The 27,037-nt window shown below is 39.9% G+C and overlaps 1 protein-coding gene across 9 annotated transcripts in view; it reads right to left on the reverse strand.

Moving 5' to 3' along the window:
* MAP3K20 (mitogen-activated protein kinase kinase kinase 20) overlaps positions 1–27,037 on the reverse strand; it is a 96,206-nt gene that overhangs the window by 27,511 nt on the left and 41,658 nt on the right. For 8 of the 9 annotated variants that reach the window (XR_004357957.1, XR_004357954.1, XR_004357956.1 and 5 more), the window contains exons 9-14: positions 24,328–24,402; positions 18,990–19,096; positions 13,084–13,219; positions 1,998–2,042; positions 1,044–1,074; positions 784–923 (exon numbers count right to left, since the gene is read on the reverse strand). Coding sequence is in view for 4 of the 9 variants with exons in the window: in XM_032692855.1 (XP_032548746.1) it covers positions 784–923; positions 1,044–1,074; positions 1,998–2,042; positions 13,084–13,219; positions 18,990–19,096; positions 24,328–24,402 (534 nt within the window). In the remaining 5 variants the exon portion in view is untranslated. Of the gene's footprint in view, positions 1–783; positions 924–1,043; positions 1,075–1,997; positions 2,043–4,032; positions 8,829–13,083; positions 13,220–18,989; positions 19,097–24,327; positions 24,403–27,037 lie in introns of those variants that run through there. The other variant, XM_032692856.1, reaches the window with a different exon arrangement.

Consider the following 27,037-nt stretch of genomic DNA (forward strand, 5'->3'; position numbering starts at 1 on the left):
CAAAAGGGGAATAAATCTGTGTGACTTATGAAGCTAAATTTGCAGGCCTAGAAATTAGGATACAAGTATCTCTTTACTAGCAAATTGTGATCTAAAATGACTGAGACCCAAGAGAATTGTAGACGCTGCTCTTAGAGAAACCCTTTTCCAAAGCTGCCAGAAAACTGAACTCTCTCCTGTGGCTACAGTATTAATATCATTACTGCTGTCCGATCACATTTTCCAGACCATGATTTTCTTAATTCATTACAAACATTAGATATTTAAAACACTGTGAAACAGAGCTTTAAGAAGCTCTGAAAGAGCTTCTGAAAGAAACCTGGCTGTCAATCAGCTTTAAAGTTGTCCAACGGAGTTTTGTTAGTCCAAATATGCTTTACACTATAAACGAGATATGAAAGTTAAGAAGTTCAGAGATTTCAATTCAAATAGCTGGTTTTGTATCTCCTTCTCCCTCAGCTAAAGAGAACTATCTCTGAATAGACCCACGTTTTCTGCTGGGCCCTCCTAGGTGAATCTGTAGCAGAACTGCCAGTCTAGCTCACAAGAAAACCAAGAACAACAGAGGAGTATAAAGACCACAGACATTTTCATGCCTCATAAGATTCTCAGGTTGCTTTGGGTTCTACATTGATATGAACCTGTAACTGTTTATTTTAGATACCAAATATGTTCTCTATGTAACTTTGTCACTTTTTTCGTTAATACTACTGAAAACTCATAGACTACTTCTTAATATTCACACTATAACATACTGCAACACTCAATATATGCTGATGATACCTTTAAATGGATGATGTGTCCTCTGGAAACAATTCCCATGTCCTTTAAATCCTCTTCTTCTAGAAGAAGCAATTGTTTCCCAGTGATATGATGTTCCTTAAACAAGCTAGCATAGACACTCATTTCACCAGAAGCATCGCCTTAAGACAGAAGAGGTTATTCAGAAATCCATAGGGCACTTTATTGGAGGGGGAAAAATATGAACAAATGTATATATGTTCATATATGTGAATATGAAAGTACATATGAATAGCTTTTACCTTTTCTAGTAAGTTGTTGCATCCAGAAAAACTGCAAAGAAAGAGGAATCAATCTTGAAGTTCACATTACCAAAATTTTGTACTACAGTTATTTGGAGTCCACAAGTACATTCTTTTTTAAAACAAAATTTAAAAATATTTCTCACTTTGGGTTAAAGGACTCAAGATTCACCAGTGCAAGTGATGACGTCTATTCAGCTTTTCAAAACTGCCTTCCATTTTGCAGCCATCTTCCTCAGTTTATTGTCATGAAGAATAGAAATGAGCAAAGCAGCAGCTGAGTGATGTCATGTGCTAAAAGGGCTGAAGTGAAGGAGCCAGGGCTGTTACAGCTTTTGCATTGGCTTTCCGGGCATTCTTTCAGTAAACATCAGCTAAACAACCCCATGATGCACAACACACAAAGAGAGTGCTAGATAGGACATTAAAATCATTATGACACATCATTATGCCAGAGATAAATCAATAATGTGTCTTGTTTAGCCTTTTAATCAAATAAAAAGATAAAAAAGACTCAATGCCATTATTTTATATGAAAGAGAAATTCCACATGCCTTAAAACCCCCTTCACTTTTTTTCAGTTAATTTCAGTCCAGGTGGCACACAGTGGGATAAAACCTTCGAAACTGTTCTATCCTGTCCAGGGTCAGGTCTTCGGGCACTTCCACATCCCTTAAATGGTGACTCAGGAATGCTCTCCTGGCTGCTGACAGCTCCCAGCTCCCATTATTTTCTGGACTTTGGAGAATGTGGTTGTTTTATGACAGTAACTCAAGTCCTTAATTTACTTACAGTCATTTTAAACCCTTTCTAGGACACAAGTTTTACCAAACAAACAACAGTAAAATCTCACCTGGATGTTCTGATCCGGCCTTCCCTCCCTCCATATCCACTGTAATATGCTAAGAGAGCTCCAGCAGCACGATGCTGGCCACATTAACACAAAATACTCACCACATCATCTTCGGTCCATGCACAAATATCAAAGGAGGGCAGCAACTGTGTGAGAGATATGAATTGAAAAGAAAACCATCTGACCAATTTTATCCCCTCCACCCAAATTTTACTCTAGTGGCTGATTTTTTCCCTGCAAAGTACAGGACTTAGCCTGCAACTCATATTGATATACTAAACCACTAGATTCACACTGATCGTGGGCTGGCTCCAACAGCATGTTGTCGGTGTTAAATCGATCCCATCACTCTATGCAGATAAAATTACCAGCAGATCCCCAACAGAAACGACTTAGGAAGCAAAAGTAAACTGTCCGATGGCAAGGGACTCTCTAGCTGCCTCTCCTCTTGGCTCTGACACTTGGGAAGGCTTTTGCTTTTTTGATTTCTGCAATGAAAATAATGCTGTGATTATGACTCCCTCCCAGATGATGGATATTTTCTACAGAAGGAAGGAAAACTGTCACCAAGGAAGGCCCAGCCCAAACTACCACAACTGGACAGCAATGAAAGTGGAATTTGGAGTCTGGCTCTACAGCTAGTCTTCCTGTCCATGTATAGACAAGTGTCTCTTGGTTTCTGCCAACACTTTGTAACTGCTCCCCTAAGGCCGGGGGAGTGCAGCAATTCCCAGACTCCTCCAACACTGGATGCAAAATGGTATTAGCTCTTGAAGCACTAGTAAACCATGGAGGATACACAGGGGAACAGCTGCATTAAACAGAATTCTGGGATGATTTGAAAACTGGCAGAGGAGATGTCACTGTAATAGTGACTGCCATTTTACTCATCCAAGCACATAGTATCCCAAGCTTCAGCTTCTTGGCATTTTTATCCAGCTTAAAGGGTTAACATTAATTGTTGTATATCTGTATTTGTCAGTGTCTTCCAAAAGCTCAAAACCATGACGTAGTTGCAATCTCTTTGATGTAGATACCAGTGATTTATGAGAGACTCATCTCTGTTACCACCAGCCCCCATGGCTTTGTTCCCTCCTCCAGAGAGCTCTGCCACCCCTGGGTTCCCCGGCCTCCACCCACAAGCCAAGCACGGCCCCTCAGCAGGCACTCACCCCTGCCCACCTCCAGCTGAATACTGAGCCCCAGGACAGAGTTGCTCCTTAGGTGCCTTCCTGGCACTTCCTTAGCACTTCCCTGGCTCTCCAGGCACGACACCAGGGTCTAGTGTAATCTGCTCACAACTTTCAGCCATCACTGTAAAATACCCTTCACAGCATCCACGTGAAACCCCCACTGAAGGACTTGTGAGTGCCCTTGACTTCTGCCTCCATATCTATCGACTTTTTGCTGCCCACCCCACTTTGAGGACTATTCAGATCATCTTCCTCTTCCTCCACCAATGCCTCACTCAAATCTTGCTGGGCACAAACAATTTATGAGACCAGCTGAAGTCACCACTGCACAGAGGATCTAGCGGATCCTTAAACCCACCCCTTTGCCCACTGTTTCCCCAAAGGGGACAGAGCCAAAGGCACCAGGGTGAACTGGCAGATGGCAAGATGTACCTGCCAGACAAAAATGAGACCTTCCTGACTACTATACCACACTTGCAACCAACCTTCTCAACCTACCTGCTGTCAGGCATTCCCTATGCTGACAGCAACTCGCAGCCTGGGCAGGATGCTGTGGGGCAAAAGTAATGCTGGGGGAAACACCTAAGCACAAGGAAGGGCAAGTGGCAATCATGAACACCCTCAGTGGGTTGTGCCTTTTGTAAGTACTTATAGTCAAACCAGCTGGTGCTGCAGGAGGAGCCTGGTATGATAACTTGTACAACCAAATTATTTAATGTAGAAGTCCAATATTACATTTTTAGTTGTACAGTGGATTTTTTCAGCTTTCTCCATGTTTAAATATAATCAGTGGCAGAATATGTTCTGTATTATTTCAAATTTTTTTTTCAAATAGAAGAAAGGGGAAATGTCACACAGTGAGTAATATAAAAACGTGACTTAAACCAGTAGACAATAAGGAATGTTTTGAAACACCAGCATTTTACACAGTGACACAGATGCATAAAATTTACTGTCAAAATGTTTATTGCAAAATAGAAGATTGGAACAAAGAGCAGCAAAGGAAAAGTTCACATCAAAAGAAAGTTTATGACACCAATTGAGGAAATTTAATACATTGCATGATTTCTTTTTGTTTGTTTGCTTTGGTTTTACACTGGAAAATCAAATCCACAGTGTGAATAAAACAAGAGATGGTATGTCAAGTGCAATAAAGAGAATAACTGACACTGCAAGGTTTTACCACACAAAAGTGTAACATTCCATGTTCCACACAAATGATATATTCAGTTTACAGCACAAGAGTCTTGGCATAGGTGCTGCGCTCAGCTTTGCTTTTTCAGAAGGGAAAATGAAATTTTCTAACACTGTGAAAATATTTTCTATTCAAATTCCATCAGTTCAAACTTAGAAGTGTAAGTAGCATTGACTCCTACTATTCAGTACAAAACTTCTTCAGTAGTGCAAAAGCAAGAAATGCAGTGGACTATATCTGACTTTAAAAGGCATATGAATATTTAGCACACAATATAAAATGTTTAAAGAAAGTTGTTTGTTCTACAGTTTTAAAATTAAATCTTCACACATCAGAAATCTCTGTGCAGATTTTACAGTGTACACTAAGTCGAAGTCTGGAGGAAAGGGGAAAGGTCCCTCCTCCAGATTCCTACCAGTGCATTTTAAGGGCTGTGAAAATTACTATATGAACTTACTTTTTCTACCTGAACGTTCTACCTAGGACTGTAGTTAAAACCTTTGTCAAGTTAGAGGTCTTCTTAAAAACCTGTAAAAGCTGCCTGATTACAGAAAAGGAACTACAGCACTAAAGACACACAGAAACACTGCTGCATACTTAACAGCTAAATGGACACCATGGATTTATTGCTACTGCTGAGAGCAACATCAATCATTATCGTTATCATTATCATTATTTAAATCAGAATAGACACTCTAAAACCCAGAAGGAAATAGAATCAACATCTAAGAAAACCGCTGGAACGATAAACAAATGACAAGTCAAGAACATGACTGTACGACAAGAGGCTGCGCCAGATGTCACCTCCAGGAAGCCCTTCCCATCTAGAGGGGACAAAGCTCCATGTCAGGCAGCACACACTTGGCTGGGGATGCAGCACACCTAAACACTATATCTTAAGACACTTGCTACTCCGAGGAATTAATGGTGTCACCATCACAAAAATTACTAGATCAGAAGTTTTCCTCCATTAAGTCCCCTTTCCATTTTTTTCTCCACTGCTGAAGGAAAAGAAAAGGAGTTGGGAGTTGGGCATCCTGTCTTGGTCCCAGCTGACCCCACATCTTTAAGTAAAAGTCAATTCTTCCCATTCTTCTCTCAGGCCATTTACCCACCTAAGTCAATGCTGGCATTACAGCAGCCGGGTAAAAACGAGGAGAATCATACAACCTGGTGATGATACAAGTAGAAGGTGGACTGGAATACAGTGCAGATGAAAATCAGTGTGGAAGATGAAATATTCTGAGCTCCTCCAACCACCATACCTGCCCACCAGAGCCACTTTCAAAGCCTTTATCTAGTGAAAAGCATTTCAGAGGCAGAAACAACACAGCTTGATTCTCACATATGACTTTTGGTTTGTAAACTGAAGACATCTGGCATGAAAGTCATCACAGGAAAGTAAAAATGCAATCAATACCACTACTTTTTTAGTGAGCACGGCCAATATCCTAAGTATAACCCTATGTTAGGGGAACTGCATCAGAAGAGTTTGTCATCTTATGTTATCATCTTATCTACAATTCAGAGACTACCTTTGCTATCTTGAAAGCACGGGGAAGTTTTATAAGGGTTTATTTTTTCCCTTAATATAGCTTAATTTGTTTTGACAAATAACATGGGGAAAGAAAGGCAAAGAGGGAAAAATCCATCTTTGTTTTATTAAAAAATACTGAAACTAAGCACATAGTAGAAATTTCTACAAGCACACTACCAAATTCTGATGATATTTTGTTGACATAAATTACACACCTGGGTAAGCACAAAACTCTAAAGACAGACCTTGTGGTTTTGCAACTATGAAACCCTGTGTCATACTACTTAAGAACTATTTTTATTTCTGTAAAGATTAAAGAGTGGATTTACAAATTCAGTTAAAAGCCATACAATAGAAATGTGCATGAAGTGCTCTGACACTGTCAAACACCAAAAAAGTACAAAATCTGCAAGGGACAGATTTTTTGAATCCTAAATTGTACTGAACCAAATTTCATTTTCAGTTGTACAACCCTACACTGCTTATGTGGTACAGTAATTTATGCACAATGACACACATCTTAAGATCTAAAGTGCACATATTACACAACACAAATCCATCAAATTTTGCTGAGTGCAAAGTGGCAGTTACAAAAATAGTAACACTGCTGTGGGTGTTAGCAGACGTAGACTTACAAAAATAGTACAAATCTGCACTGCAAACAGCTTTTTTGCTCTTCTTTCCATTTCATACTTTGCCCTTTCATGTCCCTTTTTCTCCCTAAAATCAGGTTGTTTTGATGGACCTAAGAAGTCATCCCTACCTGTGTTGAAGGAGCAAGTTTCTCCCTGGGATACTCCATAAATTTATTGCATCATTTAAAGTACAATTTTGTTATGAAAAAACATTCTGGATACAAGAGGGCTAACTGCAAGTCAACGGATTTGTAACTGTTTGGAAGAACATTAAACTACATCCTACAGAAGTTAAGCATCGTGGAGGGTCTAACTCTGTGCAAACTGAGTTTGAAGTTTGAAGCACAGCACTTTCTGCCTTGCAGGTTACCGGACCAGTGTTGATGCTTAAGGATAAAACAATTCTCTCTGATGACCCAAAGAGATGCCCACTCTAGAAAAACTCCTTCAAAGAACTTTTTATTCTGTCGAGTGAGCATGTAATGATTTGAGGCCTGCTGTTATCTAATGCATCCATTTTTCTCTAAGCTATCTACAAAACACTCACCATGATACGTAGGTTAGAGCTGTGTAACAGGCAAGCCTATAATTAAAGAGGCCACTCAAAACCAGAAGTTTTCATAAAAGAAACCCCTCCAGTAATTGAGAATAGAATTTTGATGGCCTATTCCCACTACTACTGAACTGCACAGTAACATTTTTCTTTTGAAATGCTGCCCTTCTTCCTTGGGCAAATATTTTACATCTTCCTTTCTAACCTGCATCTGTGTTCGCACTGGCTTCCCTCCCTCCTTCTGCATCACCACTAAAGGGGTCATCAGGAGAAACATCCTCACTGCTCTCAACCTAAGTGCCTGGCAGGCAATTATTGCAGCAGATTGTTACACACACAGTTTTACAGTAAGCCATAACAGCAGTGGCAATACTTTAAAAGTGATTTAGCTGCAAAAAACAGGTATGCAGAGACTAGTAAATATTCCTCACATTACTGCCATCACAGAGAATTTCACATAAGCCACAGTAGTAAGGCCCAACCTGAAATGTCATAGTGGCTTCTCTTTGTCCTTACCTAAGGGTACCCTTAGTCCTTACCTAACGGTAGGAGATGCAACAGAATCAAAATTTACGAACATTGATTTTTGCTCTCAGGTATAAGAATAAGTCCATCAAAGTTAATGAGGCTTCCTGGATTTACATCAACATAACCGAAAATTAGCTTCTAGATCACAATATCTGATAATAGATGCAGAGGACTGATTGCAGTTTGCTTTGCTAGAGTGAATTATATACACATGCATGTACACGTGAGGGGAAAAAGAACATTTATACAAATCATCTACTAATAGGGATTATCTGGATTCTGCTGCTATTCAGTTTTTAAACTGTGTATTTAGCTAACCCCTCTCTTCTCCCCAAGCTTCTCTCTTCCTGGAAACCTATTAGTGACTTCCCACAATACTGCCTTGAAAAAGGCTTTAAATTAGAAACACAGTAAACCCCTTCACTGCAACAGTAAGAAAGAATGGATTGTAGAGAATAGCAAATCTGGAAGTACAAGTATATGCATATAATTGACAACTGAGGGGGTTAGGGAAATGACAAAAAACACAAAAGAAAAATTTGAAGTACATAAATGGCATTAAACGCATTGAAGTTTCTCCCAGTGTTTTCAGATCTTAAGTTTATCAAGCCATAGTTTCTGTAATCAGGCATCAAGAATTATAGATATAATCATGGTTCTCAAAATAATAATAATAATCTCCATTAGTTTGGAAAGTTTAGTTCCAAATTTCATCAAAGCAGAAATAAGTCAGCACAATCTAAACAAAAACATGTCTTTCTACACAGAAACACGCTCAGCCTAGAAAACATCTCACTTTTTTTGTTGTTTTTTTGTTGTTCTTTTACAGGATTTAAACAGACCAAACTGACAGGATTCTTGTTCTAAAACTTTATTGGTTTGCTTTGCTAAAACAATTTCAGGGTTAATTCTATAACTTATTTCATTCACCGCTATCATCTGTGTCGTCAAAATCATCATCATCATCATCGTCATCTGACCAGTCGAATTCACTGAAACCCAAAGCCATGTTGATTTTCTTCCCTTTTCTCATAGAGGTGGTTTTAGAAGAATTCTTTTTGGCTTGCATGTTTATCTGCATTCCAGAATGCAGGACAGATCCTGCTTGGTTCAGAGAGAAGATATCCCCAAAGCCCGTCATCATCAAGGCCTTCAGACTTTGGTTCATGCCAGCTACCTCCCCGTTACTTGTTGCTGTGATCTGACAAGACATCTCTGCACTGTTTGACTCCTCTGTTTTAGATTCAAAGTAAGACTCCTGAGACATTCTTGCAGCAAGAGGTAAGAAAAACTATTTAAAGGAGGAAAGGACAGAGCAAAAGTGAAAGTTAGAACCAATTCAAAAATCAAGGAAAAAGTCACCACCGTATTAGTTGGCAATCAACAGAAAGCATATGATTAGTGAATCTAAACATGGAAATCAAGTAAGGATTCATTAAAACAGCGTCCTTCTGGGGTCATTGTTCTTAAATCAAAGTGCAAAATCACTGAGTGGCATGGCAAGAACCACAGGTAGCAGAGCTCTCATGACAAAAGAAGGTTCAAACTCTTCAATCCTCCGTTTTGTACAATGCAAAACAGAACATGACAGTTCCCAGCCAGGTAGACTGGCTCCCAAGACGATGTGGATAAAACAGAAGTCTGAGTGAGTTGCTTAACTGAACCTTTCAGGATTGAAGAATAAATCAGGTTAAGATCAGAGAACCCAAACAAGCTCCCGCAGTCTGGCGCAGAAGTAGCAGCCCCCAAATATCAGAAATAAAAGCAGTAGCAGACTGGTTTGGAGTGTATGCTCAAAAGGAGAGAAAGGGGTCACCCTGCAATGGTCACAATCAGAAATGAGCCTCTCACCAACGCAAATGACAGTGGAATCCAGACTGCACTAGCACCTTTTGCAAGCTGTCCCAGGGATGAGCAGGCAGGGGAAGAGGGGTTGCTTTAGGCTGGCTCTTCAGCTTAGTTTTTTTGGGTTTGGTTTTTTTTTTTAGTGATATCAATAGCTATCTGCCATTTGTACATCACATTAGATCTCTACTGATATAACCTTCACCTACAGATAATGGCATTCTCCTGACCCAGTCTGTTTGTAATAACAAATGAGATGTGCTCTCTCCAGCTAAATAATGACTAATGCCTCTTCAGAGTGGCCAAGCTAGTAACCTCTGTGACAGGTTTGCCTGTGCTCCACAGGGAGTAAAGACTCAGGAGTCCATCCTAAATTAAACTAACTACTAAAACAACAGCAAAGGAGCGGTGTGTGAACACCTAACTGGCCTTTCTTTCCAAAGCTGTTTGCAAAAACTACCTGCCCAAAATTCATGGTTTTTTCACATTTTTTTAATCTAATCAGAAAACTGACCAAAAAGTCAATGGCAGTTGGTCACAACAGGTTACAACGGTAATTATGGTGATGCCCTGGTCTGTAATACAAGAGGTTTCATGGCCAGGCTGCTCAAAGACTGCCCATTTCTTGGTAAAACCACTTACACTGACTAATTGTCTATCATTAAAAAAGACAATATCTGTCTTTTGTTCCTCTCGAGTTTTCCCAACTTACACAGACTTTCTATTTGCATTGTGGTTAACAAAAGTTAGTGATCAGAGTTTAAGAAACAAAAATAAAACTAAGAAGTTGGGGAAATGGGGTGCCCTAAATAGTCTTCATGCATCCTACAGTTAAGTGATGAAAGAACCAGCAGCTAAGCTTCTATACACCTGGCTGTACAAAAAAACCCCAATTACACCATCACCAGAGCAGTAGCTGGATTAAGAACACCAAAAGCTCCTATGATAAAAAGAAGTAATGTTTTAAAAACCAGATCTAGCCACATCACACACAATTCCTTCCCAGGTAGTTACGGTCACTTTAGATCCTTAGAAGAGCATTCCCTGACATATGGGAAGGAAACCCTATTTAAAAAAAAAATAAAAAATCAACAAAGCTGCAAATCAGCTTTCCACTAGAACACATTTCTGGGTCACTGACTGTTCAATGCCTGAGAGTGGGTAAGCTATGAATGGCCATAACTGTGGTTAATTTTGCAAGTTATAATCATTTTACTTCCTCCATATTTTGCCATCTCATTAGCCGGAGAACTTAAAGAGTTCTTTGGGACAGGACATGCCTTTGGTGTCACATTTCATAGGGTGACTATCATGAAGAGACAATTAGAGATGGCTGGGATCCACCAATCTCTGTAAATTCCATTGTTCTTACATGATCACCTGCAGGTAACAGGGCACCACAGGTGAGCATATAGATTTCATGTCTTGCTCACTGTCTTTCTCTAAATAAGAGGTTCAGCTTAGCTACATAACACTGTCTTCCTAAAGTCAGGTCCTCTTTCAAAAGAAATCTCCCATTTCACTGTAGCTATGGATATATTTTACTCCTCCAAAAGGCTCCAGATTCCCTTGTGCTAGAGGCTCTTGGAGATCCGCACAAAGGAATTTGCAAAGATCTGACTCAAAGGTCTCTTTTGTATAATATACAGCAGAAACAGGGACAAAACAAGAACAGGGAGAAACACTACTTTCACAGAAGCATTTCTAAATGTTGGCCACACCCTTCTCTCATGCTGAAGTGCGTAAAGCTATACTTTATTCTTTAGAGCAGGAGCAGCCTGCCACTCATAATTACCTACCATGCAGGATGAAGCTCCTACCAGCCCTACAACACTGGAGAATCAAGTGGCAGAGACAGCTTTGCTGTCCTCCTTTCACTTGGTTTGAGTTTCTCCTCCTGCATACCACTGGCCTCTGGTCTTTGCTGCAGAGCAAACCAAAGAGGTGACCGCAGAACGTAGAGCAGGGACAAGAGTACCAGCTAGGACACAACAAGGCCTAGTGTTGGTTAAGAACCAGGTTTATCCGTAGTGGGCACCCTAAGCTGTGTCATAGCTCTGGCTGCCATATCTTTACTACTGTTTTTACAGTCAAGGTAGTTTAAAATCAAGCACTGCAGCTCCCCATTGCAACCCTCCAGGTTGATACTGGTGAGCAGACACTGCCTGAACCAATGGAGGGAGACAGACGATTGACTCTTAAGGATTACAGTTTGCAAACAGAACGCCCAGGGATATTTTCCAAATGGTTTAAAGCTATAAATTTAAAATATAGTTGTACATGTAACCAGTGCTTTGTAGAACTTCATTTGCTATGAAAAAGACAATCCGGCTTCCATAAGCCATTTTTTGCCAGTGTGTCAATTTTTTTCAAAAAAAAAGGGCCTTTTTTAAAGCTGTTCTCTGTAACAGTTCACTTAAGATCTGTAGAAAAAACAAACTTATATTTCTCTATTAGAAGAAATTGTATTTAAATGCAATAGGAGAGTTGGGTTAATGTTATGCAGAAAGATAGTTCATGCTTAGCACAATAGGCCTTAGCACAATGCTTTATTCTTTCAGGAATGCTAGCTCTAAGTGAAAAGTACAAGTCATAAGCAAGTACAGCATAAAAACCCCAGGGCCTTGCTGGTGAAAAGGTTTGCTCATTAAGGCTGTGTCTCATGCTGTGCTCAGAATGGAGGATGGCCCACAGCTCAGTTACTGAAAGCTCGCAAGCGTTAAAGCAGACATATAGATATCTACTGAGAACATACAGTATCTGTACATAGGAAAACATTCATCCTTCATTATTTCATTACTGCATGTTCACAGCTGGAACATAAATGCAACTTCATTCAAACAACAGCAATAAGCTATGCCTTGAAAACAAGTCATATGTAAATGGGTCTGGCTGGAATCAAGGTTACAAGTAGGGTAAAACTGCATAAGTAAAATCATATGCTACTGCAATCACTTGCTTTGGCTAGTGCTTCAAAAACAAGCAGGTATCAGTATTTTTTTAACAACTCTGTTGTAATATGTCTCGCCATGCACTAACCCTGTGGTCCTCCCTCTGCCAATCAGTGGTTGAAGAGCATCACATTTCATTAAGAAATTCAAGATAATGCAATGAAGGTTTTTGTTCAATTTATTAATAAAAATGTAGCAATTCTAACAGCTGGTAACTGGCCAGTGAAAGTTATGTTAACTATAATTATGAACACAACCTTAAATTAACACTTCAAACTTTGACCCCCTTTTCACAGAACGGAAATTTGCTGCTTCTCAAAGAAAAAGAACAGAATAAAAAAAAAATCTACATAGGTTTCCTAAGATGCCTTCTGCAAGATACAAATCATTCTTACATTTAAGACCAAATCCTTCATCCATTAAAGTCAACAACTTTCTAGATGAAAAAAACAATTTACTGAATGCAAACAACTTTTAAAGTTGAGAACTCTAAATGAACCAATAGGACACTACTTAAAGTGCCCATGTCCCAGTATGAACTATCAGTAACACTAGGTATCTAATGTATTGATGAATTTTTTAAAAAGTATTGTTATTTGGAGTGATGTAATAAAATGGACTTTAATTGGCCCAAAGAACCAACTACGGACAACTGGAGCACTACTTCCTTGGTGTGTTTTGAGATTTACATAGACAAAGCTCCAAACACTTTCTGACACAAGATGAAAAGTTGAATTATTGTCTACTTACAGGAGTATTTGATTGTTCAGTTAACTTCTGCTCCCACATCTTCAAACGTCGCTCCCGTTCCTTTAGTTCCTGCTCTTTAAAGCTCAGATCACGCTCCAGTTTCTTTAGTCTCTCTAAGGTTGCCTCTATTTCACATCTGCACAGAGACAATTTGTTACGTCTTGTCTTTTCCTGACAGATATAAATTGTTCATAATTCCCACTTGAATGTTAATTAAATCTGAAAGGCTGAAAAGTACAATACTAGCTCAAGCAGTTCATTTAATTACCAAATGCAAAGTCTTTCAGAGCTTTAAGAACAAATTGCAATGTTTATACTTGAAAACAACCACAATACCTTCAGTTGAAGAAAAATAACATTTAAAAGAGTAAAATGCCATATAATAACAATATTTAAAAAATGAAAATGCCTTCTTTCCCCTCAACATCATGAAACATTAGCAACACATTATGGGCAGTCCAAGAAGCCCATTTGCCTGGGTTTATAACTTGGCCATAAATACTATTCAGACTTGCACTCAAATGCACAGAAGCAGTACTGGGGTGTTTTTCCCTCTTAACCTCCTGTTCCTTTAGGTGAAAATATAAGAGCAAGAACACAAACCATGATATGACCCAGCCCTGCAAATGGTTACAAACACAAGCTTCTCAAGTTAGGAACAGCTGTGAAAAAGATTTGGTTTATTTTTCTCCACTTCTCACTGTACACGCAAAGGTATGAAAAATATTAAAGGTAGGAAATGAAGGCAGTACTCTGAGAAGCTTCAGATAGCATCTCTACTTGGTTTCACTGCACGTACCTCCCTTAGCAAAGTGGTTTCTTTTGACAAACTTTCTGATGGACAGCATCTTTTAAACACATGAATTGAACCGCTCTTGGAAGAGAATTTAACAAGCTTTGCACTACGAATTCACGGGTGTATACTAGAAGGTGAAAAGCAACTCTGTCATCAGATTCGGACACATTTTTTGCTCACGGGATAACCAAAGAAAAAACTCCAATTTGTATCAGAGCTTGTATTTGCATTTAATGAACCATTTCTGTGCCTGTCTGGGAGACTGTGCACTGCCTGCCACCTGTGTCCTGACTATTGCTTCAACTAGTCTTCGGAAACAGTTGTGGGAAGAGTCAATCCCAGTATTTTGTTTTCCTCCTAGAAAAAGCTAGCTCCTAAGGAGACAGAGATCCTAAAGAGAGCTCTGGAGACAGCTACTGGGACTCTACAAGGCCAAATGTTCTGCTCAAACTTTCACATTATTTTTCCTGCATAAACACACTGCAAACAAAATATGCTCCTTCTGATGTTTTCAAAAAGAAAATAAAAGGACTAACAGAGTTAGCTGCCATTTCTATTTGGGGTAGGGAAAGAGAATTATTACTTTCTGTAAATCTCCTGTCCTAGCATGGAATGATTAAGCTCTTCTCCACGATCAACTTAAAAGAGTTTGGGCTCTCAATGTGGGAAAATTGCATACCTAACCATTTGCTATTTAAGCAAATGAAATAATATATATATTCCAAATTTTACAGATTTCTCAATTTAATAAGACATCTCCGTCAGAGAGCAATGCTTACAAAGTACAGTGAAAGGATTCAGAGCTGGAATAACTAGCAAAGCCTACTGCAAACTCTAGCACCATGCTTAATTCTACTGCAAAAATCAGCCACCTGGGGGCAAAGACATTTATCACACTTGAGTCTTGCTGAGCGAGCTGTTCGATGTGGTGGTCAGAACAAATGCCCCTCTTAATTATCATGCTTCAGATTTCAAGCAAAATCTCTATCGTATTTAGGCATGCAAAGGTCAAGACTGATCTCTGTGCTGGGTAGAAAGTGGTGATAAATCCTAATAAAGAGACAATAAGGGAATAAAACAAAAAAGCACCAGAGAGAAGGTCAGAAAGTGACTCTGCTCCAAACATTCATTTCCCTATCATAAACCCTTTCCAGCAGGTGCAACATATACTATGCAATCCACTGTGGGAACTACAGAGCATTTTGAGGACAACTGCAAGTGCAGCTTTTCTTAGTGTCTCTCGTCATCACCACTACTTACACACAACTTATAATTTTTAAAATATGTAAATTACATTCTCATTTAAAATAACATTCTGAGCTAGGGAAGTCCTGGTAACAATAGTTTTCTATGTGTCAAAAGTCTATTTTGTGCTGTAATTACGTCTCTTCATTAGACAGAAACTTCTCTTATAATAAAAGGTCAGTCTGCAAAAACAGTTGCATTCTGAAAAATAATTTCACTGTATGATGAAACTGTGTAATTAAAGAGAAAGCTACCGTACATTGCCCACTTAATGAGTCTTACTCCATAAATGAAGCAGCTTGAAACATTACACATGGTAGGGCATGTGGATTTGTTTGCTTCTGTAGTTGTGCACTCTTGAGTTTACTGGCTTCTCTAGAATAATCTCATTCTGTGACATTGAAGAACGTATATTGTATTACTAGAAACCATAATGATAAACATTCACAGACTAAAAACAATGACTGGCATTTGTTTATATGTCTTGAATTGCTACTGATACACTAATAAAAGTATCATTAATAAATTATTTTAATCATTAGAACAGCCGCTCGTGGGGAGAGGATGGAAGAAGAAATGCAGTTAGTATATATGATTAACTGCAGACAAATGTGATCTCTCACTGAATTGGAACATCATTACTTCAACAGTAATTTTTTTCTACTGTAATAAAAGTGACTTGAGAAAGAGCTCCAAAAACATCACAGAATATGAACTTAAAAATACAGATCTGTGCAACTCAGGCATAAGACAGTATCCCTATTCAATTAAATAATAAAAATGTGCAGAACACTTAGGAAATATGATACTGAAATATTTTATGGAAATTATAGAACAAACAGATTAAAATGCATTATTAATATAATCAGGACCAGAGAATGCTTCAAATGAAACCACATTATAGATAGGTCAAAGTGTCATTTATGTTATAAACTCCACCAGTCATGTATAGACTCAGCCCACTCTCAGTTTTCACATGAGCCAGTTAGTGACAATGAAGTTACTTGCTGTTACAAATACAGTTTGTGCATGTCTATACAGAAAGAACTTCAGCTTTCCTTTCTTTAAGAGTGGGAAAAAATGTAATCCATCTTGTCTGAGCTTTGATTTGCTTTGTTAAGTGCAGTATCCTTGTGAAAGTGCAGTATCTGGATCACTAATTCAGAGGTCCCTCAAAGGAACAAGCATAACCTTTGCTTTTCCCAAGCCCACCCTTCTCTAGGGTTCTAAAAGCCAGCCTTCATTAAAATTCCCTATTTTGTGGTAACACATCTCATTCTTTCCCTGCTGCTCGTTCCACTATCTCTTTGCAAATCACTGTGGGATAAAAAAACATGAAAGAAAAAAAAAAGAAGTAACGAATAAAAGAAAAGATTTTTCAGTGGAGAAGTTAAAACATGTTAACTTTGGTGCAATTGTTTTTAGAAACAGTCTTAGTCTGTTTTAGTTTATCCTTTGGGATCACTTTATGCATCTTTCATCTACTTCAGGTGGCATATTTTTTGCATACTTTCTGTTAATTTGACTTCACACTCATGAATGCCTCGATATAGACACAGCTTTCACATCAGGGAAGGCAGCCATTACCAGAATTTGGGTTGGAGAACAGCCCTCTTACCCAGCTTCCAAACAACTCCCCACACAACTTGTGCTCCTTCTGTACTTTGTGTTTTCATTTCAGTTTAATTCAGAAATCATCTTTGCTTTCAGGAAAATCATGTCCCATCAGGAATTTGTATTTCCTCTCTCATATTTCCTTGTCTCCAAGTTGTTTATTATCCCAGAAAAAATGCCAAATTTATCTTTAACACAAGTCCCCATAGTAAGAAGTTTTTCTGTTACTTGAGAGTGCCAAAGAGCGTTTTGTTTCTATATGGCTTTTCACTAACACCTTTTCAGACATTCCCCACCTGAGTAAGTTAGGTGCATCAAAATAAAATTTGCAAGAAGAACCTGGGCCACCTGAGTCACACCCCAAGAAATAAACTGATTAAGTAAAAGAATAGAACTATGCTACCAAGTGCCAGCTAGCACAGCTTTCATTCTGTTATACTGGCAAGATTTAAGTAGGTATTTGCTTTTTCCTAAGGACATTTGAGCACTTGCTCCTCTTTTAAAAATATTTTTACAATGTAGGGGTGTATGGGAAGCCCCTCACTAGGGGATATTTTTCTTTCAACCCTGCTTGTATTCTGTCTACTATCAAAACCACAATATGATGCCCAGAGTCTGCATAAACAACCTTGGACATGAAACAAGTTTTTTTCCTTGAAATACCCAACATTTGTCCCAAGCCTTAGACCACGGATTTGGGGGGAAGAGAGTATACTGATAAAGCAGTAAAAGCACCGCCACAGATAAAATCATTGGCAAACACTCGAGAGCCGGATATTGGTAAGAGGGCACTCTGAACACTGCTCTCCGGGGCTGCGGCGGACCCCGCTCCAGGGGGGAGTCCCGCAGCGCAGGCGGTGGGGCAGAGCGTGGACAGAGAGCAGGGCAGGGAGCGGGACTGAGCGCTGGGCCCGGAGCGGGGCAGGGAGCGGAGCAGGGAGCGGGGCAGGGAGCGGGGCAGGGAGCGGGGCAGGGAGCGGGGCAGGGAGCGGGGCAAGGAGAGGGGCAGGGAGAGGGGCAAGGAGCGGGGCAGGGAGAGGGGCAAGGAGCGGGGCAGGGAGAGGGCCGGGCCGCGGGCGCAGCGCGGCGCTGCCGCCAGCAGAGGGCGCGGTGCCGCCGCAGGCCGTCCCGGGCCGCGGTGCCGCCGCCGGCGCTGCTGAGTCAGGGCAGGACCGGCCCCGGGCCGGGTTATTTATACCCGGCCATGTGACCGGGGGCGTCCCATCGCCAGCTCAGTTTTTCCACTCGTCCCATTAAAACTCTACGCCTTGCCTTTCCTTGGAAGGCAGCGGAGGAAACGTGGGATGCCGGGCTTGACACAAGCCCCATTTCCATGTGCTCTTCCCCATCCTCCACCCAGTCCCGGTTTCTTCGATGCCTGCAGGCTGGGAATCCTTCAGTACTTCTGCTCCCCGCTTGCTTGGCGCAGGGCCAATGCTTCTTAATATAGACTGAGGCATGATCATCTGCAAAACTCTTCTGCCTGTGGAGATCTGCTTTCAATTTTCTTTCCCAAACAGAAGGCTGTACTGCAAAGCAGCAAGTTTTCTAACCCACAAATAAGCTTTGGGGATAGGTTTCTGAAGTTTTGGCCCATACCAAAAAAGAGGCTGGAACTTTAACTGTAAAACTGTCATGTAATAAAATTTTCTCAAAGCTCATCTCCATTTATCGCCACTTATGAATAACAATAACAATTAGCAATAGCTAAGATCATATGCTCAAGCTGGCCTGACCGTATGCTGGATGCGTGGACACACAGTCAATACACGGGAGAGAATGCATAAGAAATGGTAGAACACATACAAGCGAGGACAAATACATGCTTGACTTGAAACAGGCTTTTTATGCCCTTTATCTTTTTTTGGTCTTAATATTAACATCACCTATACACTTCCTACAAAAATTGCATCAGTCATACATATATCTGAGTTCTTTTGCCCCTGCACTATTGACTGGAAACTCATAATTGGTTTTAAGATGTGAATCACAAAACCATAAATATCATGATACCTAAACCAGTGTAATAATAAATAGAGGGTACAGCTAAGTGCATTGGCTCCTAATACAAGTTTCGCAACATTCTGGGCATTCCTGAAAAACAACAAGGTAAGTTACATTCTAAAAATACCTCAAGCACACATATTTGCTGCCAATATATCATCGGAGTCTGATGTCTTTCTGAAAAGACCGTTCATACCCATTTCAAGGTAAAATCACATCATTTCATCCCGGGAGGAAGGAAACTTACCTCCACTCCGCCTTGTTATGCAGGAATGAGTTACACTGGTCTGGAAGGTTGCTGTCATTTGACATAGATTCCAGGATTGAAATGATCTGCTTGAAAGATGGCCTTTTCTGAAGACAAAGGAAAACCAAAACAAAACAGAACATTTGCATCTATATACAACTACTAAAAATATGGGCAGGAATTTTTCAACTGAAAAACCACAAGCAACAGAAATTGCAATGCTCCCTTCTGAACACAGCAATCCTACAAGAGGACTGCAAGTTTGTACATGTTTGTTTTTTTTTTTTTTGTTCTCCCATTAAAGAAAAGGTCAGTTTGGGAAGAGTCATAGGCTAGCAGGACTCGAGCCTTAGCTTAGTCTTTCATGTCTACCAGTAAAACAGCATTAAACAACATTAGTAGCATCAATAATCATCTAGATTCTCAATTCCAAAGTTTTTCTCAAGCTAAGAAGGAAAATGCTGCCAAATAAAGAAGGCTGGACCCACCAGCAACTGGCAATTAGAGAGATGGCCTTTTACAGGTACTAACACAAACTCTTCAGTGTGTGAACAAGCTATTTAGCTGCTCATCAAAAACGGTTTTCTGGCTGCAGTTCCCCTCTTGCAGAGGAGAGACTTTTCAGAAAAACCTCTCACTTTAGCTACACCACAGAGCAGCCAGGGAAGAAGTGAAGATTGAGGCTAGGTAAGGATGCCTCACCTGGCAGCTAAGCTCGTATCAGTGGTGTCTGTGCTCTTCTATCCTGGGCTCATTTACTGAACTTTCTGTTCAGGGCTCTCCATCCAGCACCCACTGTGCTCACTAATCACAAAGAGCAGTTAAAACTTTTCTGTATTTTCTACTTTCCCCTTAGTCCCAAGGGGAAGCTATGAAGTAGGATAATAACTGAAAACTGAAAAAGCCAGAGTTAAATGTGTTTCTTGAAAGAGCGCTGACTCTGTTAGTCTGTTTGACAGACCCCAGACAAGGTTGAGACAAAAGGTTGAAACAAAATGTAGATACATAATAAGAGGATGATGCACATTCTTTCTCTATCGCGCCTTTAATTATACCATTTCTGCTAAAATTACAGATGCCGCAATTAAAACGTGCATTTTAATTTGGGAGCACAAAACCAATTAGGAACAATGCTGAGGTGTCTCTCTCAGGAAGATCCAAGTGATTTCCACATTATGAAAGAAAGACAATTTCTTTATTTTAAATGTCAAACAGCATGAAAAAGTGTCAAATGCAAAATAAAAAAAAAGACAAGCTCTCTTATACTGTAATGCTGCACTATTCAGCTGTAACTGGAGGCTTTGTCTGTCATTTTTTGGTCCATCTCCATGATTTCAGGCAATGGGCAGTTGAATGAGCTACACAGCTTTTTTTTTTGCAACAGACACACCTGCCCCAGCCCCCTATGTGCTTATGCATTTTGGCCCCCAGCGCAGCATCCATGGAGCAGCAACCTGGGCACGCCTGGCAACAGGTGCCTGTTCACCAGCACTTGTTGACATGGAAATCCAGCAGGGTCACCCTGCCTTTACAGGCAGCTGTAGGAGGCAGCAGTCCTCCCCTCCACATGCATGATGCTGCTGGACCAAACACAGCTGAGTAGATCCTCTCAACGCACCCTGGAAGAGCCCAAACTTCCCCAGTCAGGGAGTGTGCGGCACCAGGGGTACAGATCACAAAATCCATCCCTGGCACCAACAAGGACAACAACTCCAGTGCAGTTTTGTGACAGAAGAACCTTCCAACTGCCCTCACACCCTTATTGTTGCTACAGTCGCGTCTCTTGTAACCACATGGTTACAAGACACAAACTGTTGAGGTGATTCAAGAGCCTCCCAAACGGAGAGGAAGCTGCCAGACAGGAGATGGTGGCTCTCCACCAATACACCAAGGTACTGCTACTGCTACGCCCTGTCCAACAGACTGGAAGGTGTATAACGTGCCTGAACTAAACTAATTCTATTTTCAGGAAAAAACCAAGAGCAAACATCCCCACGCTGCATTACTTACAACATTTTACGGCTTGTTCAGGATTATTTTACAAAACACTTTCATAAGTTTTGCTTGCTCCTTTTTTTTGGGGAGTACCCTAGCGAGTATAAGACAGGGCTGACACTAAGTGAGCACAGTCAGCACTATTGTCAAGCCTGTCTGCACTAACTGGAGTGAAGATAATGACAGAGAACAGGGCTTTTACTAAGGGCGAGCAAAAGGACCAACCAAGTGATTTGGGAGGAGCAGCACCACATGTTTGGTGGGTCCTACATTACAGGCAAAGGAGCTGCTGAGCTGTGCAACTGGAGCTGGAACAATTGCAGAGTCACACAGTACTGTCAAAGCTTGTACATCTCTGGCTGTGCAATATCTGCGAACAGCCAGCAGCTACCCTGCCAGCTTTGTAGCTGCCAGATTTACAGGTACCAGCTTTCTGTGGAGACAAAGGTGACAGGAAGACAAGCCTACACTGCCATGTGGGTTTTGCTGATGGTTTCTTGCCCCTAGGAAAGGGTAATTTCAGATTTAATAAACACACTCTAAGTACAGAGTGGTTAAAACTGGCAAGAAGTGATTTGTGAAACTGGGAGCCTGAGCTGAGAAACCTTGAAAAAAAAAGTCTTATTTTTGGTGGATAACTGCTTAGTACTTTCTAGAAAGTCCTTATAAGAGATTCTTAAAATATCCAGGCATGAGTCGCCTTTGAAAACTGTTTCCCTTTATATCTGTGATGCCTCATACTGAAACCTTTAAAATACATGCCCCTCTAGAAATAACTCTGGCTAATGTTTTCATTGTTTCCTTCCACTCAGTATTTCTTACTGAATAGGTCTGCATAAACCCAGGATATTTAATCCATATGACTTCCATTTCTTGCTTTCTCTCTGTTCCCAGGTTTCTGATTTCCATTAAAATACTCAGTAATTTATAAACATCTTTGATGTGGAGATAAACTGAAGGAATAGATGAAATGAGAAAGAATCATTCACCTATGTTTCAAAAGCAAGCAACCCCAGTAAACAAAGGCACCAGTAATGAGCAATCTTGTTTCTACAATCTAGTAGCCAAGCAAAAGCAACTTGTTTGTTAGAAATTTTAACATGTGAGCTGTTTATTTCACCTAGCAGTTTAAATTGCATAAAGACTACCATTCCAAATATCACATGGAGCAATGAACTACAGACATTTTTCTCCACGTATCATGAAATTCGTAAGAATTCAAAGCAATATTAATAACTCTGTCCATTCCCATGAAGAAGTTATGGTGTGAGCCATATCTGACACTCCAGCTGCTTTGCAGCAGCTCTACAAGTGTACTCCTTAGCCCCACAGTAAATGCACATCCCTCTTTTCTCAGGGTTAAGCCACCAAAAGTTACCTTATGCTTTCTGTGGACTAAAAGTATGCACCTTAGCAACTGCCTTTGAGCAGCTGACATCCTCGAGCTCACCTCTGCTTGACCTTCAGTTCATGCATCAACGATCTGATTTTCTAAAGCTAATCCTGGCAAAAAGGGAATGTTACACAGAGCACTATTTCAGAGGAGCGTGCTCCATCTTTTGGCTCATGCAGGCCACACAGCCTTTTATCAAAGCATTTTGAGAGCTGTAAGTAGTGATCTTTTCCCAACACGTGACTGAATAAGTCAGTCACATGCCCAAATTGTGACCAGAGATTACTCCATTTCAGTCATGTGAACAAAGTATTTATAATTGCCTAACAGAAGAAGAGCTCCACGAAAAAAACTAGCAAAGAGCAGACTGTCAAAAAAACCCCTCTCACATGAGATTCGCTCTTTGCACACAATCCAGAGATGCCTCTGGGAACAATGTTCCCAGAAGCCCACACCCAGGTGAATTACTTCGGCAGACAGAACTTAGCCTGATGGTTAAGCATCCTTCTTTTACAATATGAAGATCCCTCCCTCTCCTTGTGGCTAAAGCAAGGCAGAGAGTGAGTTGATCTAGTATGTGCTACAATTACAGAAAAGAAGCCCCAGTAATTCTTATTCTGAGGCCTTTGGTAGCAATACTGACGCTTGGGAGCAGTTATTAAAGATAAGTAGTTGTCATTGAAAGTGCTCTTCAGTAATTACTGACCTAGAATTTAAACAGCCTACTTGTAGATTCAAAAACTCAAAGCATTTTTTCCTCCCCTTCTGTGGGGAGGATACAGGGAGTTATTAAGAGAATGACAATTAAATGTCTGTTCATGTGGAAACCACATGTTGATGGATCTCAGTCTTCCAGATCTATTCTGTAGGAAAGCAACTTCTTGCTTAAAAAAGAGAGACCAAGAAGTGATATTTCCTTTCTCATATTATTCTTCTATGACTACTCTCTGGTGATAAAAAGTTCTAGTTTAGAGAACCTAAATGCTGTAATTTGTCTTAGAATTGATCTTGGTTTCTCTGAAGTAGTAGCTAGCTTTCTCCTGAGTTTAAAGAAATAAAGTTCTTGCTGGTGCCTTGACTTGAGAAAAAGAGCATAATTTCCTCTGCTTAACTATCCTTTCCTGTCTCGAATATTTTCATAAGCAAAGGAAATGGATGTTAATCCTTGGTAATAAAGCTAGTATGCCCACAGGCTCTTTCCAGCCAGTTTTACATAAAACAGGATGGTAGCAGAGTCCATTTAAAGAAGCTAACTCTCATAACCTACAAAAGCTTTTACTGTCTAAATACTCTATTTAATTCCTTCCTTGTAGCAGCAGATTAATAATAACAATGGTTTGGCTCTTTAACTTTTTATTCTGTGTTCATGGTTAAACAGTACTGCTATTATCATATTATTACAGTATAGTCATTATAAAGCTCATCATTCAAGTCCTAAGGGAACAGATTAGGAAAGATTTAATGTCAATTCAGAATGTGTTGCTGCTGTTGCTACCCATGTTTTACGGATTAACTTATTCTTTAATTATATTTGTGTTTTCAACACAAGGATGGCATCAAAATTGGACCCTGAAATAGGTATTTCATAACATGATGCTCACATACATCCAAGAAAGATCAAATATTAACTGTTGAAAGAAAATATAAACCCCACCATTTTTCCACTTGCTCCAAAATGTCTATACTTTTGCCATCTTACCATATTTCCCGTCATTGCCTTTAGTAGTCAGGTAAGTTAGTAAGTAGCACAGTGGCTCTTGATTAAAAGTGAGAGACATTTACGTACAAATATATAAACCCATTAAAAAACCCCAGCCCTAGCTATCTTTGTGAAGAAATGTGTTTTAGCATGCATCAATGGTGTCAGCTCAGACTTGTTCCCCACGGAAATACTAATGCACTTTGCAAAACAAGGCTGGGGGGTTAGAAATCAAACACACATTAAATTACCTTTGAATCAGCATCCCAACATTGCTGCATCAGTTCTGCAAAACTTCTGGGACAACTGCTTGGAATGGTTAATCTCTAATGGAAAGAGAATGTACCAGTTATTGGAAGCATTTCCCTTTAAGCTGCTACTAAGAGACTTCCTATAATAGCAACGCGATTAAAAGAATTAAAGCACATTCTTTCTTTAAAACACAATATAAAAAATGAGGATTGACATATTAGAAAGAAAAATCAAAATTATTAACACTAGCAAGACATACAATTAATTTTTAATAGACCTAAAAGAAAGGAGTGTAAGAAATGCACAAATGGAGTTCCTTAAGAAAGCTCAGGGAAGAACTAAAAACAAACAGCTTTTAATACTAAAACATAATAGTTTGTGGAGGTTGCTGCATGTTATTTTAAGATGCTTGTCAAGACAGGCATAATGTATATAGCCTGCCTTAATTCCTTTCTCCCACACAGATGATCTAGCTGTACAATACTATAATCAGTTTTGACACGCAAATGGTTGAAATATAGATTACATTAAGTGAGTTAAAAAGAGTTAGGTGAAGCTCTACATGACACAAGAGATGTTTCATGAGCCTGTGGCCAGAAGGATTAATGAGAACATGCAGATCTCGGAAAGCACTCCCAGAGCACAGTGAACTCATAAATACTTCCTAATGACTGAAGACAACGAGTTGCTGGTTATAGCCAGGACCACTGACTACAGAGAATTAGTTTGAAGCTTGTTTGGTTTCATTTGCTGAGAGTTTTAAGCCATGAAAAGATTCACTCAGTCAGTCTTAGAGGATTTTACCCTAAGAGTCTGCCTCCAGACTGGAAAGCCTAAAAGCAAATCCCTTCTCACATACACACACACTCTCCAGTTGACTGCAAGTGCTTCCAACAATATTACACCCAAAGATCCCTCTGCTCTCACTAACACAGTTTACTGACTGCAGACGTTTCATATTAAATAAATAACAAAAAAATGTAGATTAAAAAAACAGTTCTTCAGTGAAAATGAGTCCAAATGGACTCCTCAAGAGGGATCAAGCTGGAAAAAGGTTCCTTGTCCTCTAACAGGTGAGAACCAGATATTACAGTCCTGTTCAGACCAACCTACCAGGAAGACCCTTTGATCTGCCCTACTATTGCCATTTCAGAAGCAAAGCAGAGCAAGTTGTGTCGAACTCTACCATCATATTGCTGCAGCATAACCTGCAAAGCCTTACAGCAGCCAAGAGTAAAGAGTTAAAAAATTATGCTCCACAAGCATTTGAACACCATGAGAATTGGAAACATGAGATATAGATGCAGGGCACTGCAGAAGTCTGATTATTAAAATAATGTAATAACTTAAGATTATAACTTAATAATGTAATAACAAAGGTTTCTGTGCAAGAAATACATAGAAATTTGTACAATGCATAAACAAGTTGTACTGGTGCTTGATCTCTGATTGAGTCATTAGCCTAAAAATACACTGGCTAGTCTTGCTGCAGTATTTTCTGTAACCCTCACTGTTCCAGACAGTGGACAATCAGTTGCAATCACCACTTGTCTCACTTGTGCAGAATGTCACCTATATAATATGTAATATAGAGGTAGCAGGTTTCAAAAGTGTCATATTATAATAAAGATCATATTTCTCAGTGGCATTTATTATGAGATCATGCCTAGTATAATCTGAACTCTCATGCCTTTCATTTCTGCCTTAAAAAAATTATACAGAAACTCTACCAGAATAAAATAACACTGAAATTATACAGAGTCAAAAGAGATCCATACAGAATCATCAGAATCTACATCACTTGTTGGCCTCAGGATTTGCAAAGGGGATTTTTCACCTTATGCAATTACGCTTTGGCCTCAGTCCCACACTGATTTTAACAAGAGCCTTGCAGTGCAAAAAATGGAGGACTGGCTCAACAGTGATTCAATCCTGTTGTGGACTGGAAGCATGCAATCCCATTGATATCAACAGATTGAACTGAGAGCAGAACCTGACCCTTACACTTGCTTTGGGATATAGGAAACTAAGAAGAAAAGCAGCACAAGCTGACTTTTACAAGGCTTATGCTGAACATGTTACCCAAGTCATGGCCGGAAAAAACAAAAACTGTGCAATGGCCCCTACAGCCCTCTAAGAAAGATGGTAGCAACAGGTTAGTGGTACCTGGCAGGCAAAGAGCTGGCTGTGAAAATGTCACCCCTTAGGTTTCTTCAGCCATGAGTAAAATAGTCATGTCCACACTTTGTTCATACCGTATTTTACACAGTTCTTTGGCCTGGAAAACTATAGAGAAATGTGTGTTGTACTCTGCCATCTTTCAGCACGTGACTAGATCTCTTTAAACATTCCCAATGCTACTTTGTACCCCGATGTAAACTGCAGGTAGTAGGCACAAGAAACAAATACTGTTGATGGAAGGCTTTATGGTTACCCCTTCAAAATGATGTATGAGGCTTTTCCAAAACTACAAGAGTGTCTTTGTGCCCCCTGTTCTGATAAATGCAGTAGAAGACCACATTCATAATCTTCACACTTTCAGTGTAGCTTTTCCAACTAATCGGTATATCACAGTGTCACTCACTGGAATTAATCCAGTCCTCAAATAGAAATAAAAATAAAGGGGGAAAAAACACCAATAAAAAATATTAAACTAAGAGGAGGAAACCTAACTCCTCTGTTAAACTCTGAAGCATTTTGAGAAACAGT

The sequence above is a fragment of the Chiroxiphia lanceolata genome, chromosome 7 (assembly GCF_009829145.1).
Source record: "Chiroxiphia lanceolata isolate bChiLan1 chromosome 7, bChiLan1.pri, whole genome shotgun sequence".
NCBI lineage: Eukaryota > Metazoa > Chordata > Aves > Passeriformes > Pipridae > Chiroxiphia > Chiroxiphia lanceolata.